General features: G+C 48.0%; 1 protein-coding gene across 1 annotated transcript in view; it reads left to right on the top strand.

Annotated features, from left to right (window-relative positions):
- The first annotated feature begins 35 nt into the window (after positions 1-35).
- The window catches only part of GPC1 (glypican 1), a 197979-nt gene continuing 183432 nt past the window's right edge, over positions 36-14582 (top strand). The window contains exon 1 of the mRNA XM_015638168.1: positions 36-215. Coding sequence (XP_015493654.1) covers positions 59-215 — 157 coding nt within the window. The 5' untranslated portion in view covers positions 36-58. The remainder of the gene's footprint in view (positions 216-14582) is intronic.

Here is a 14582-nt window from a genome sequence, read left to right as displayed (position 1 = left end):
CGCCGCGGGACCTTGGCTTTGCCCTTCGCACGGCAGGTGGCGGGGCCAGCGGAGAAGGATGCGTGTCTTCCCGTGGGGATTTTGGCTGCTGTGTGTCGCCTCCGCCCCGGCTCGCGGTGACAGCGGCAGCAAGGCGAGGAGCTGCGCCGAGGTCCGGCAGCTGTATGGAGCCAAGGGCTTCAGCCTCAGCGGCGTGCCCCAGGCCGAGATCTCCGGTGAGTCCCGAGGGCGCGGTGCCCGGCCGGGGCAGCCCCGGGGCCGCCGCCCGCCGGGGGATGGCCGGGCACGGCTCGGGAGCCGCGGGGCGGGGAGCGCTCGCCGCACCGCGCTGGAGTTTGTCTCGGCTCGTGGGCGGCGAGAAGTCGGAGCTGAGAGGTGTCCCCGGGAAGCGGGCACCCCTCGCCCCTCTCAGCACCGCCGGCAGCGCTGCCCGGGCTGGAAAGGGGCTCTCCCCGGCAGTGGCGATGCGAACGGAACTGTGAGCGGGGGGTGGTCGCACCGAGTGTTCGGTGGTGGCTCGCTCTTTCTTTTTTCTCATTGTCTCGTTTCCTCTGTTCTGAGTACAACTGAAAAGGGTTTCGGGGTCTCTATTCAGAAATCAGAATGATCCGAGTGTAGCGGGTTTCGGTGTGAGAGCTGGAAAATGCCACAAGGTTGAGAGAGGAATTGGTTTATTTAAATCTTCTTCTGGATGGGAAGCAAACGTGTTAATGGTATTTGCCACTTACTAAAAATGAAGCAGGAGTAAAACGACCGTGTCAAACGTGAAGTGCAGAGGAAAGCTGTGCAACCCACATTAGAGTGTGTCCTTTTCATTCTGGCTTTGGATAAACCTTGGTTGATTTCCTTCTCTTTGTAGAAACAACTGAAATAGCACAGTATATTCAGTGTCTGGTTTGTGTTGGGTTTGGGTTCGGTTTTGTTTTTTGTTTTTTTTCTCTGAAGGCTTGGGGAAAATATGCTGATGCATTGTAGGGGTTTTTTTTTAAAATTCTTGTCAAAGTTTTGGTACACCAACTTGTGACCCATATCCAAGAGCCTTCTCCTCACTCGTAGGAGCTTCCTCCTTCAGACAAAGCATAAAACATGCAGGCGTACGTGCCAGAGCCAACCTACAGGGACATCCCAGTAAAACTGTACTTTGTAGTGCACATCTCTACACAATGCCTTATGTTGAATATTTCATCGGGTAATTTTTCAGAGACACCAATTTGTTGTCTGACCTATGAATGGAGAAGGCTGAACCATATATGTGCATCATAAGTGTGAATAAATTAATGCCTTCTTTGTCAAGTTACAACTGAGAGTAAATTTCCAAAGTAAAACGAGCCGTCCTCCAAGTTAAACAGTGGGGAGTTTCAGAATCATTTGAACATCACTATTAATAAAATAGTACTTCAGTTGAGCAAGAAAGCGGCTCTTTATACATTTGCATCTAATTATTGCAGATGTGAATAGATTATGTGTGGTGTTTCAAGTGGGAAGTTCTTGGAAGGCTGAATGTTTACAAACACTGGTGAAGGTGGCTGCAGCGTTGTACACAGGGATAGTACTACGGGGCAGTCACTGAGGCTCGCAGCGGCCGCGGGTAGAAGTATCACATATCGCAGGTTAGCAGCCAGTAAAACATCTTGTACCTGCAAATTGTTCAGGTTCCAGAAGTGTCAGGACATAGATTCCCAGGATCCAGGGGTTCTGTTTCCTGCTGTGTGTCGGTACGAGCATGCATGCTGGCGGTCTCAAGGCACACGAGTTAAAACTGTGGTGTCAAACCGGGCATCTCTGGCTGTTACTGCAGACAGGGAAACTCTGTAGATAAATGCCATGAAAACTTGAGGAATACTGCACGGAAAGTAATACAAAGAAGTGCCTGAAGGAAGAAGGTCCCACATGTAAATCTGCTGCTGCTGCCATTAGCCCGGTGTTTAAAACAGCTACCAGACTTGATGATTTGCATTGGTAATTACCTCCTGGCTAATGAGTGTTAAGGAGCGCATTTTTGTGTCACTGTATTACTTGCCCAGTGCAGTTAAAACATCAGTGAGCGTACCTAGAACCTTAGAAATGCCCTGATCAAGCACACTGTTGTGTATCCTCTATGCTTTTCAGCAGCTGTGCAGGTTAGTGCAAAGGTTGGTGCCAGTTTTGCTGTCTGCAAGAAGAGGAGTCTCAAGACCCTCCTTGCATTGTCCTCACTAAGTACAGGTTCTTGCAGTGTGTAATTCCTCATTTTCTGGCTGCTTCAGGCTGGTGGAAGTAGTTCAGCTTGCTGACCATGAGGGTTGTCACCTGCATGAACCATGGCAGGTTACACCACTGAGCCCTGTGAACGCACCCATGGGCACACAGCTGAGGAGGGACAGGTGTCTTCTGCCGTGGCTCAAGTGAAAGGAGAGGAAATGCTCTTAGGTTGTGCCAGAGCAAGTTCAGATTAGATATTAGAAAAAGATGTTTGCTGAACGAGCAGCCGTGAGTTCGGATAAGGTGGCGGAGTCTCGAGGAAATGTGGGTGAGGGGTTGTTACGGTGGTGCTGGGTTGATTACTGGATGAGGTGATCCTGAAAGGTTCTTCCAACTTTGGTGATTCTGTGATTGGGCAACTTTTGGCTAAGTTAAGAGACGTTGACGAAGTGGGTTCAGCGTTGTCTCCAGTTGGACCTGTGCTGAGGTTTCCTGATGGAGGCCTTCTCCATGTTTTAAGAGCTACCCCACGAACCATGTTTCTGTTTTATTTCTGAGCTGTCTGGAGACAAAAGCCCTTCCCTTTGTCCCTCTCCAGTGAGACCTTGCTGTTCCTTCTCTCCACTGCGTGCCCTGTAGCAAAGGAGAACATTAATTTCTTACGGTCCTGTCCCCAAAGTCTTGGGCTGACCGTGCCCCTGTCTGCCTTAACCTGGCTGCAGGCACTGCTTGGTGTGTGTTGGTGTCACAGCAGCCCAGCCCTGGGAGCCAAACCACACGCTGCCTGCAGCCCAGAGCTGCCCTGCAGAAGGAGTTCAGCGAGCTCCCAGCATGCAGGCTCTGACTCAGACTGAGATTGGCTGTGTTTGTGTTGGGTTTAGAACACTTACTGCACGCTTTACACCTTCTAATCTGTATTCTTAGTTATGATTTAAGAGGATTATGAATAACCTCGTGTCTCCACAGCTCACCAGTAGGTAGTCCCTGCTTGTGGCTGCACGGATCAGTTGGAGAAGCAGTCACACAGTTATTAGCTGGCTAATAGATAAGCATCTGATGCAGGGATAGACTCTTGGCTTGCCAGATTTCTCATGAACCACCTAGACAGGGTTTCCTGGTTTTTTGCTAATGTTGTACAATGCCTTCAACATGCCTAAGCACTTTAAATGTGTCAGGTGCTGTTATTAAGTGTGTTTAGGGAATACACAAGGTGTTATATCTCAGTACTTTGAAGTCAATGGCAAAATTCCCACCCATGAAAGCCGTGTCTGCTCGTGTTAGCAATCCTGACAGACAGCCGTGCACCCAGAGTCTCGGCTGAAGATCTGCCTACAAGAAAGTTTCTAATGCTGGGGAAAAAGCCACCTACTCCTTGAGTTTGGGAAAGTTACACCACTTGCTCCCATGAGATGTACTGCTAACTTGATCACAGCTTTCCTGCGTGTTGGAGAGTGTTTCCACTCTCCTTTTGGATGACCCCCACCTCCTTTCTCTGATTGCTACAAAATATGGGAAAATAGTTTGAGCATTTCCAGTTTTTCTGTTTCCTCTTGAGTCTTCTGGAGGTAGCAGCTGTTTCTACTGTCTCACGTTCTTGCTGCCCAGACATCATCACCCCACTGTGGGTCCCTGCTCTGGTGACTGAAGGGGAGATGTGCCCTGTTCTAGGGGTGCTTCTTCGTGCCTGTGTCAGGTCTTAGGCTCGCAGTGAGGCTTGTGATAGGAGAGAGTGAGCCTACACCACAAAATATTGCCTTGGGGGGGATATCCAGCTTCCTCTGACTTACAGGAGTGTTTTGGGGTTGCTGATGTGGGATGGGAGACTGCTCCCCAGTGTCTGGAGCAGAGGCAGTTCCCTCACGGACCGGAGAAGACCTGAGGGTTGTGATTTGACGTGACTGTGCTTGGTCCTTATTCTCTGTTTGCTGTGGACTTCTGCTTTGGTTTGTTTATTCCTGAGACTAATCCTACCTAGACACAGCTCGCTGTTAGCTTGGTCACTGACGTGGGCAGTGGGTGCAGGGCAGCCAAAGAAGAGGAGGGTACAGAAAAAGCCAGCTGGATTGTGCCAGGCTGCCCATCCAGTCACACATCTCACACAGATCCTTCCCTGGCTCCCCAGCTGAAAGGAATCAGAACACTTTTTTTAACCTTTTATTCCTTTTAGGCTGTATAATTAGGTTTTATGATGAAAACATTGTCAAGTGTATGTGTTTGAACCCTTCAGAGAAGTGTTATCTAAGTGGAGAACAGGTCTGGCAAGCAGCTGGGGTTTGATCGGGGGTAATGGAACCCTTTCTTGGAGGGTATTTCCGCTGCTGGCACTTCCAAAGTGGGACAAGCCCACATCTGTGGTTTGAAACATAAAACCCGGGGCTCCTCCATTCCCAAGGAAAGATGTGTACCCATGACTAAAAAGGGAACTCTGTCGATCCCGCGCTCTTCGAGGCGCTCATTCCACGCGGGTTGTGTTTCCTCAGGGCAGAGGGATTTCTCGAGATCATCTCCACAGAGGACTCTCAATCCCTTCGGGGCGCATCAGAATGGCCTTTGTAGCCTGCTGCCTTCACGGTTCTCTTCCTGGCCAGGCGGTTCTGGCTGTCTGCCGGCCCGGCAGGTGTTGGGTGGCGCGGCAGGAGCGGGGAGCGCTCCGGTCCGGGATGGCTCCATGGATAAAGCGCTGCCCTCTAGCGGCATTCCCGGCCCGGGATCTCCTGCTGCCATCCCGACTGCTCGGACGTGCTGCCCTTCTTTTTAAGAGAATCTGCTCTTCTGTCGCCGTGAGATGGATGACTAAGCTCTCCGCCACGTAATTATCCTTATCAGCTGTGTCTGAAAAAACACCCGATTTCAACAGCTCCTTTTGTTGGTGAAGCAAAAGCCTGCTATTTCTTTTTCCAGAAAATTTGCATGGATGTATAGCTGGAGACACCCACCATCACCACTGTGTGAAACTGCAGAGCTCAGCTCATCTCTCCTTTTCCTGTTCCTGCCCTGCAAGTGCCCCGTCTCATTTCAGAACTCGTGTCAGTCAATGTCTGCCTTCTCCGGATGGGCTTCATGGGAGATGTGTGGTTTTTGGCAGTGATTGTAAAACAGTTGGTTTTATGTTCTATTGCTTTCAGTACAATCGTCTCACATGGAGGGGACCAGATAGAAATATTCCTCTGGGTGATTTCAGTAATTAAGTGTGCTTTGACTTAGCCAAAGGCAGGGTGGGAGTCGGTAACTTCGCTATCAAAAACGTGTATTTAAAGCCAGAGTTTTTTCCTCTGTAGGCCACAGCAACGTTAACTGAAAAGAGAGAAACAGAGGCCCTGGAGCACCTGCCCATGAGCAGCAGCTGAGCACAGGCTCTGTGCCCGACCCACCAGTGCCCACTGAGCTGGGGAGGGGGGCTGAGCACCATCTATTTTTATTGCAGCATCAAATTGCATTAGGCACAGTATGGCAGGGGAAGATAAAAGGATGTCTCCAGCCTCAGGGAGCTGTTGGTGTGAGCAATATCCTGACCCTGCTGTGGGCAGTAGTCTCAGCACTGTGTGGCTGGGGCCAGTGCTGCAGTTCTGCTCTCCACAGCTCGTGTGTTCCTCCTGCTTGTCTTGTGGGGCTGTGGAATGAGGAGCAGGGTAGCTGGGGGAGTGACTGACAGCTGTCACTGGCACAAGGAGAAATCTTGCATTTGCTTCCAGCATTCAACTGAGAATTCCAGGGGAAGACCAGGGAAATAGACATCTCAATTCTGTGGAAATCCACAGGGATCCTTTGGGGAAACAGCTTTAATTTCTGTTTGCTGCCCAGGTCCCTGCTGAGTGCTACATGTTTCTGTATATTGGGTTTCTTTCTTTGCCCCATGGGATGCTTCTATGTACATGCAGCAGGCAGGTTGCCCCAGGGAGGGGATACTGGCAAAACAGCAGGCTCTGCCTAACTTCTGTGTCAGGGCAGGTGTTGTCTCCAGACAGGAGTGCTGCTCTCCCCCAAGCAGTTCCCAAGGTGGTGAGTGCTCATGCTGCTCTTGCTCGGGGAAGCCGTAACAAAAGCTCCTGCAGCAGCGCTGCCTCCAGCCGGGTGTCCTGTCCTGTCCTGCAGGGTGGGGTGTCTCCTGATGGGAGCACATCCACAGCAGCAGGGCTGGGCTCTGCCTGCCCTGGCTACGGCAGGAGGTCTCCCTTGTCCCTGCAATGTCCTGTCCTGCAGAGGGCATGGAGCAAACCCAGAGTCACCTCCTTGGCTTTTCCTCTGCAGGAGCTTTTTCTTAGCTGAGTGTTAATTCAGAGAGGGGCTGGATGTGCTGCTTCTCCTTGGGTGGTAGGAAAGCACCATCAAGTGCTTTCATCTGCCCCTTCTGAACCTGCTGCACAGATTGAGTCTTTGTGAAAATCCTAAATCACTCCTTTCTACCTCTGTATGTTAGGCTAGAGTTTGGCTTCTTTTTCAGTTTTTCTCCAAATACTGACTCCCAGGCACAGCTGGGAAAGGAAGGAGAGGTGGAGTGGGCAGTCTGTGGGGCAGACACGGCACCTGCATGGCTGGTGGCCTAGAGCAAGTCCATAGCAATCTCTTCATCTTTAAATTTACCTGGGAAAAAGTGATGCTTCTGTTTTGCTGTGTGTCTTACTGATGGCTCTACAGGCCCCATCGTGATGGGGAGAGACCCAGGGAAGGCAGATCCTAAAGCCTGCAGGAACCTCATAGCAGTTGCTTGAAGGTTATTCCACCGTGTTTTGTGGTTTGTTTGCACAACCCTGCTAAAGCCACCATGGCATTAGAGTATTTTCCCTCAAAGTTAAAAAAAAAACTCAATGAAAGCAGAAAATTTCCTCCATTCTCTTTGTCGTGAAGGACAGACTGCCCTCTCCCCTGATGTCTGTATACCCTGACAGTTTGTTGCTCAGAATATGGTTTATCCCTGACAGGTGAAACCTGTCTTTAAGTAACATTTGATTCCCAGGGAATCAGGTTACCTCTGTTGCCAGATTGTTCTGCAAAAAATAAAGAAGCTTTAGACTGCAGACACTTAAAATGCTTGTCTGAACGTGACAGGGCTGTGAGCTTGGTCAGTCACTGCTGCCTGGTAATGTGTTCCTGTTTTACTTGGAATTCCTCAGATATGGAAAACTTTTCTTTCTTAAATTTCAAATAAGCAGAGCGCTGTGACAGTTTTTCACAACGCTCTTGCTTCTGAGTTTAAAAAAAAAAAACACTCATCACAACTGTGTTGCCTGTATAGAAATTATAAAACTAATTTGATTTTATGTGCCTTTCTGTATAGTGCAGCATGAATCAGAAATACAGAATTACCCAGCTGTTACAGACTCCTGTGCTAGCAACATGAGTAAAACCAGTTTTTTCAATTGCCATGCATTCTTCTGAAGTATAAAAAAGAGAAGAAAACAACAACAGAAGTTTTGCTGTGGTTTTGGGGAGCAACATGGTAGTACTTATGTAGACAGTCTTTTATATTACTAAAATGCAAATACTCTATGACAAATAGTTTTGGCTTGCAAAGAATTAGTATTTTATAGGATTGTAAAACTATCCTGTATAATTCAGTTGGATGGGATGTTTCTAAAAGATGAGTGTTTCAGAAATTCACAGTTGTAATTTTCATTCATAAATAAAAACGTAATAAAAGCACTGTCAGAAATTAGCATTAATTTTACATTTTTAAAAATACAGCTATAAAGAGGCTACTTCAGTCTTTTCTGCTCTCAGTGTTGTTACATTGGAGCTTGCAGTGATTTGGTTGTATAATTGATCCTGAAGCGAGTGCCAAGCACAACAGATTTCTGTGTGAGGGCTGCTGTCCCAGAGTCTGGTCTGTTCCTCCCCAGATAATGCTGGTGGTGCAAACAGGGTGCTGTAATTACAGTCTGGCTCTGGCACGAGGGAGGGCTCGTCCTAGTCCCCATCTGGATGCAAATTTTCACCGTGGAGCTGGAAAAGCCACCTCGGGTTTTTTGTTTTTTTTTTTGTTTCAGCAGTTTCCTCCGCCATAAACACTAAATTGGAATGAGAGAGCTTGAGTAACTCAGGGGAAGTTTGGTTTATTAAACTCTGGTCCCTAGATGTGAGAGCAGTGGTCTTGTCCCCCGTGCAGTTGCTCGCTGTGCACAGCTGCACCAGTTTAAAACAGTTGTAGAACCAGTTTGGATTTTTACAAACATCTGTTTGGCTTTGTGACAGAATACCAAACAACCCCTGCAAAAGAGCCCCTCTCTCTCTCTCTCTCTCCCCCCTTGCATTTGTGGGAGGTCTCAGGGAGGCTCCCATGATGAGGGAGGAGGAGGAGGTTGGTATTTTTATTAGAGAGGCTCCCAAGGCTGGAGAGAAGCTGAGGTTCTCATCTGCTGTGGCTTTGGGGAAGGGCTACACGGCAGTGAGAATCCACAGGGAGAAATCCCTTGGGCTCAGTGCAGGCTCCCCTGGCCTGTGCCCCATCCTGCCCCATGGCAGAGGTTCTGGCAGTGCCCCAGTGCTTGTGTGCTGGGGGACTGGTGTGGAGGAGACGCTGGGGAGAGCCTGGCCAGGTCACAGAAACGTTCCAGACTGCCTTGTGCAAGTGGTGGGCTTGGCAGGGCTCGATGATCTGAGAGCTCCTTTCCAACCTAAACAGTTCTCTGGAGTGTGGCAGGTCTGTTCTGTGCCCCAGACAAACTTGTGCAGGTGTGTGGTGGCCGGGTGTGAGGGGTGAGTGTTACCTGGCCGTGTGCCCTGTGCCCACAAACACACCTCTCGTGCAGGCAGAGTCCTCTCTGGGGCACAGCGTGATCCCTGTGTTTGATGTGCACGGACCTTTGCTTGGTGTGGCTTTAAATGGATCCATAGATGGAGGAATGGCTCATCACAAAGCTTTGCTCTGCTTTCACAGTTGTTATAAAAGTGCCATTGGCATCCAGAGCTTGCCTCTGACACAAAGCTGGTTTGTCCCATCTGTACAGCAGCACGGGGGACAACTTCTTTTGTCATATCCACGTGTCCTGCACTGTTCAGTCGTGGGGTCACCAAAGCCCCAAATGTCTCTGTGCCAAGCCTTTCAGAGCAGGATGGTCAGATGGACTGATCATGCTGCTCCTTAGGGCCGTACATTCAGGGGAAACCTAAACCAAATGTTGACAGGACTTCTGCAGAACTAATTAAAATGAAATTTTTATTGGTAAATCTTCACAGATGCCAGCAAATATAAATAAGCAAAGCTTCAGCTGTGACTTTATTCTTAAAATAAACAGAGAGCAAACACCTTTTGACAGGGGGCACATTTTACTTGTAAACCAGAAGAGAAAGCCACTGCATTGAAATGCAGTATCACTTCTCCCACTATCCTGGATCAGCTGTCTGGGAGCTTGAGTTTTGGTTTAATTAGTAACACTGCTGCTACTGTTTGTGTTGCACCGAAGAGATCTCCTGTCACAGTCGTAAATTAAACATTTTTCACTGTTAGCAAAACACTGCGTGACAGGTTTTAGGACTGAAATTCCTAAATGTATCTGCTGATGTATGTGTGTCCAGCAGCGTGGTGTCTTGTGTTATCCTGCTGTCACTGATGTATTTTGAGCACTTTACATCACTCAGGATGACCTGACTATCCTTTTTTGCCATCTACAGAAAAAGACTTGGGTTCTTTATGGGAGCTTGGTGTGTGCCTGCACATGTGAGACCCCTGGAACAGCAAATGTCCACAAGTGGTGGGCAAAAACAATGTTCCTGTGTTGTTCTGTAAACTGGAGGCTGCAGAGTAGTGTAAAATGCATAAAAATACAATAACTGGTAGAAGAAAATTAGGTATTTGCATCCTTTATTTAAAAAATGGTGTGAGGTGCCTTACAGTCTTGTGTTTGATGGCTCCAGGAGCCTCTGGAGCACGATGCCCCATTTCAGGGCAGCTGCCCAGGAAAGGCACAGCTGCAATGGGGTTGGAGTGTGCCCCAGGGGCAGCTCTGAACACCAGCCTTGTTCAGCAAGTGAAGCCCAGAAGAAAGAGGGCCAGAGGAGATCCCATTGCTGCCTGCAGCTAGTCAGTGTGTGGGAACAGAGGTGACAGGGCTGGACTTTGTGTGTGGCAGCAGGACAGGAGGTGGTGGGCATGAGCTGGAACCGGGGAAATTCTCATTTCATTCGTGGAAAGGCTTTTCCAACCCGAGTGATTGCACACAGGCTCAGGAGTCCAGAGGGGTGGTGTGATTCCATCTCCATCCTTAAAGATACTCAGGGCTTGAGTGGACCAGGCCCTGGAGCATCTGCTCTAGTTTGTCCTGCTTGGAGTGAGGGGTTGGACTAGATGGCTGCAGAGGACCTGTAGCCTTCAATTATTCTGTGAGTCTGTGCAAATGCTGTGGTTGTGCCAGATCAGGTGTAGGTGTAGGCTGGCAAAAGAGGACTTTTCTTAATGATGGTCTTCTGAGGAGGGAGGGATGAAAGAAAATCCTTCCAGTGTTGCCATGTAATGTTAGCAATTTTTGAACTTGTTTATTAGCTTATGAAATATGACATCTAGTGAAATCAAAGAGGAGCAACAGCATTCTCCTACATGAATAAAAACCTGTGCTGGTACTCCAGAGATCAGTTAAATTTTCTGCTCTAGCACATGTGTCTGACATGACCTTGGGCAAGTTTCTTAATCTGTCTGTATCTTCAGTCCCCATCTGTTCATTACTGCCTTTAAATTACAATACCTTGTTTTTTGTAATTTGTCTTTGAATTATAAAGTCTTAGAGTACTGATTCTCACTAGTTCTCTGAATTTCACTATACAGTACTTAGCACAATGGGACCATGAATCTTCATCAGTCCTGTGATACATGAATAAGAAACAGTAACAGCATAATTTTGGGCCACATTCTGCCTCTGATCTCAGGGTGCATAAAGACAGGGGTTTTTCTTGATTAAAATGCTGTGCTGCTCAGCCTAACAAAGATACATGGGCCTTGCTGAACAGATTTTTATGAGCCTGTTGTTGGCTCCTTGGTTTGTTGGGGTTTTATTCTGTTTCATCATTACTCATTGATTGCAGGTATCTAAACAATTTGCTTGGCAGATCAGGGAATAATAAATTCCTTTAATCTGTGCCTCCTTCAGTTTAATTATTGTTAACTCATTACTTAGTCTGTAGTTCAATGGATAATGAACTCTGTTTGCTGTGTGGTGAAACAGAGTTGGACTACAGAGACAGAACTGGCTTCTCTGGTTCTTTTGAAGATACAAACCAAAATTGCAGAGTCACTGAGTGTTTGACTCCAGGCTGGATTGAAGGTTACCAGCAGGCACACTGTGGTTACCTTTGCAGGCTCCATGGAAGTTCACATTATTTCACTTGGTTCTGTATCTGGCACTGCATGACATCTGTTGCTTTAGTTTTAGACAGTTCAGAAACTGGTAACTGCAATGTAGGCAGCTATTTCAGTCTTGATTATAAGTGCCTAATAAATCACATGTAGTACAATCCTAATTACTGCAGACAGACTTTACATTTGTGACTGTGGTAATACTGTGTTGGACTACTTCCTGCAGAGTTTAGCAGTGTGTTCAGACCTTCCCATTTTGGCTACAGCTGGGGGAATAACTCCTTCATTCACTCGGGGGTGCTGTGGTCTCTAGTGCCATGCCACTGAGCATCTGGGGTTTATTTTAGGATATTCCCCATCTCTCGTGTCTCTCCATCCTGTATTTGGGATCACCCTCTCGTGGCAGGCTGTGTGAGCCCCTGGCAGCAGGTGTTGGCCGTGGCTGTGCCAGCAGCACTCGGGAGGCAGTGCTGGTGCTGAGGGGTCTGTTCCCATCCCCAGGAGCACCCGGGGTTCAGGGGCACCCCAGGGCTTTGCTGGCACATCATGGCTCAGTTCATCCCCAAAGCTGCCAGCTCTGTGTCACATCCAGCACAAACTGCAGCACACCCAGCTGGGGTTAACACCTCCCTTGTGTACCTTCAGTTTTCCTCCCGAGGCTGGACAGCAGAATCTGGGGGAGACTGATGCACCAGCGAGGAGAACAGGGTATGTGGAGTCCCTTCACTCACCCCCTCTCTGCTCTGCAGCTATTCACAGCCATTCATGCAGCAATCAGAGTAAAAATACTACCCAGACTTTCCCCTCGTCACTCAGGCTGGGTCTCTGGCACAGAACGTGAAGCTGCAAACACAGCTGCCCTCCCTAGAAATGTAACTTTCCTATCATCAGCCCTTTCAGCTAAAATGAAGTAAAGAAAATAGGGGTTTTGGTGAGATCCATGCTGAATGGCTTCTGAGGGTTTGGCAACATGTCATGGAAAGCTTGAGTATGGCTGTATGTCAAAGATCACTGTTGAAATGTTTATTTTGGGCTTGCTACTGTATTCTGTTCAGTCATCAGGAGAAGAGTTTGTAACATTCATCCTGTCTGGCCATTTTCAGCACAAACTTAATGCAATGAACCTTCTTGCAAAGTTTACAAGGAGAGAAAACTTGAGAGCCCCAGATTACTAAACTGCTGCTCTGGAGATACTTTTCCTCTCCTGGGGAAGGAGTTGTTTTTGCAGTGTCCCCCACAAAAGCCCTTTAATACAAATGACATTACCCACATTTGCAGAAGGAGAAAATGGCACTTGCCAAATCTGCAAATCACAGTTGTGTTTCTGTCAGCTTTGGCAGTTGCATGGCTTCTGGTAACGCTAATGAAGGCAATCTGCTTTTAATTTAAAATCCTCCCTGCAGAAAAAAAGTAGCTGGCAGTTGAGGGATTCGGCAGTATCTTTGTGTGAAACTTCTTTCTTTATTTTCTATGGTTTGCTTTAGCCAAGGAGAAACTGTTAATGAAAAAATATTCCTAATGTAGCCAAATATGCAGGAATGTACTTATGCAACAACTACCTGTACCAGTTCTGCAGTAAATCACTCCTTTGTTTTCATTTGATGAGCAATTCCAATTAACCAAATAAAAATACTGCTTACCTTGCACTTAACTCAGCATGTTTGCTGCTCCTCAGATGACTGAGGGGACCTGGGACGACAGGTTTTGTTTGGGTGACTTTTGGGTTCAGCAGGGCTGAGATGGTCAGATGGCACAGGGAGAGGATAATTCTGCCTGGGGAGCAGCTCCTGCTGCCTGGGGCAGGCAGGGTGGCAGCACCCAAGGGTGCAGGCTCTCCCAAAAGGCTTGCCCTGGCACTGAGCCTCCTGCAGAACAGAGGGGCAGGACAGCATTGCTCAGACCACCTTTAAATGCAGTTTCTTTGAAGGCATTTTTCCTTAGTTGGGAAGGAAATCGTGGATCCAAATCATGGATCCAGTCCACATAGCTTGGTGCTTTGCAGAGCAGTAAAAAGTCTGTGCTTGGAGAAGAGTGTGGGGAGGTGACTGTGTAGTGTTGACCATGTACAGTGATGGTGATGTGGTCCTGCAGCAGAATCATCTAGAACTGATCCAAGTGTGTTGTGGTCCCTTCCTTCAGGCCTTGGTCCTGGATCCTTTGCAGCAGCTCAGAGGAGCTGCAGGCAGGAGCTACACCCTGGTATTTTGCTGGTTTTGCAGAGCTCAGGACATCTCTGGAGCTGTAGAATGAGAGGGTTGGGCAGGAGATAGCAGAAGGCTTCCACAGGTCCCACTTGACCGAGCACCATCAGCTGCAACCAGTCTCACACGTCTGGGAGCAATAGAAATTAATTTTCTTTTTCTTCTTTTTAAAAAATGTATAAAGGTAGAAAAATACTCTCTAGCTTTAGGAAAACCAAAGTTAAATCTACTCTGCAGTTGTCTTGAACTCTTCTATAACTAGGGTAAGCATTTATATTGTCAAATGATGAAAGCATTTTACGCTTTATTGGATTGTAGTAACTTCTCCAGCTCTGCATTTCATGTGTGCAGGAAGGAGGGGTTTGGCTTGTTTCACAAATATTTCACAATGATTTCAAACTTACTTGTTCCTTTTTTCATCACAAATGAAAAATGGGGCCAGAGCTTCAGACAAACACTTGTTTTGAAAGGGATGGGGAGCTGATGGAGGCATTGGTACACCCTGAAGCAGATACTGCTGCCCTTTGCTGTAACAGAAGAAGTTATTACAAGGCAGTAGCTGGAGCCATATTTTTCTCCCCAAAGTCTGGGTGTTCAGCAGGAGTCGTGACCTCCCTGTCAGGGCTGGTGTAGCAGCAGCTGGTCCAGGGGGCTGGAGCTCCAGCAGCCCTCCAGAGAGCTGAGGGGTTGGGCACAGCCTTTCAGGGCTCCAGCAGAGCGCGGTTTGCTCGACAGAACCCACTCCCTGCTCCCATCTGCTTCAGGGCTGTACTGCAGGGACAAAAATCTGGCCTCATTGCTTCCTCCAAGGGGATTTATCTTGGAACTTTGAAACCTAACCTCCTGCTCCATCCCTAAATTTAAATCCAGAGTTTCTGTCTGAAGATAGAACCATATGTCATGGAAGCACTGGGGCA

This window comes from Parus major, chromosome 9 (genome assembly GCF_001522545.3).
Source record: "Parus major isolate Abel chromosome 9, Parus_major1.1, whole genome shotgun sequence".
Taxonomy (NCBI): Eukaryota; Metazoa; Chordata; class Aves; order Passeriformes; family Paridae; genus Parus; species Parus major.
This window is presented reverse-complemented; position numbering and strand designations above follow the sequence as displayed.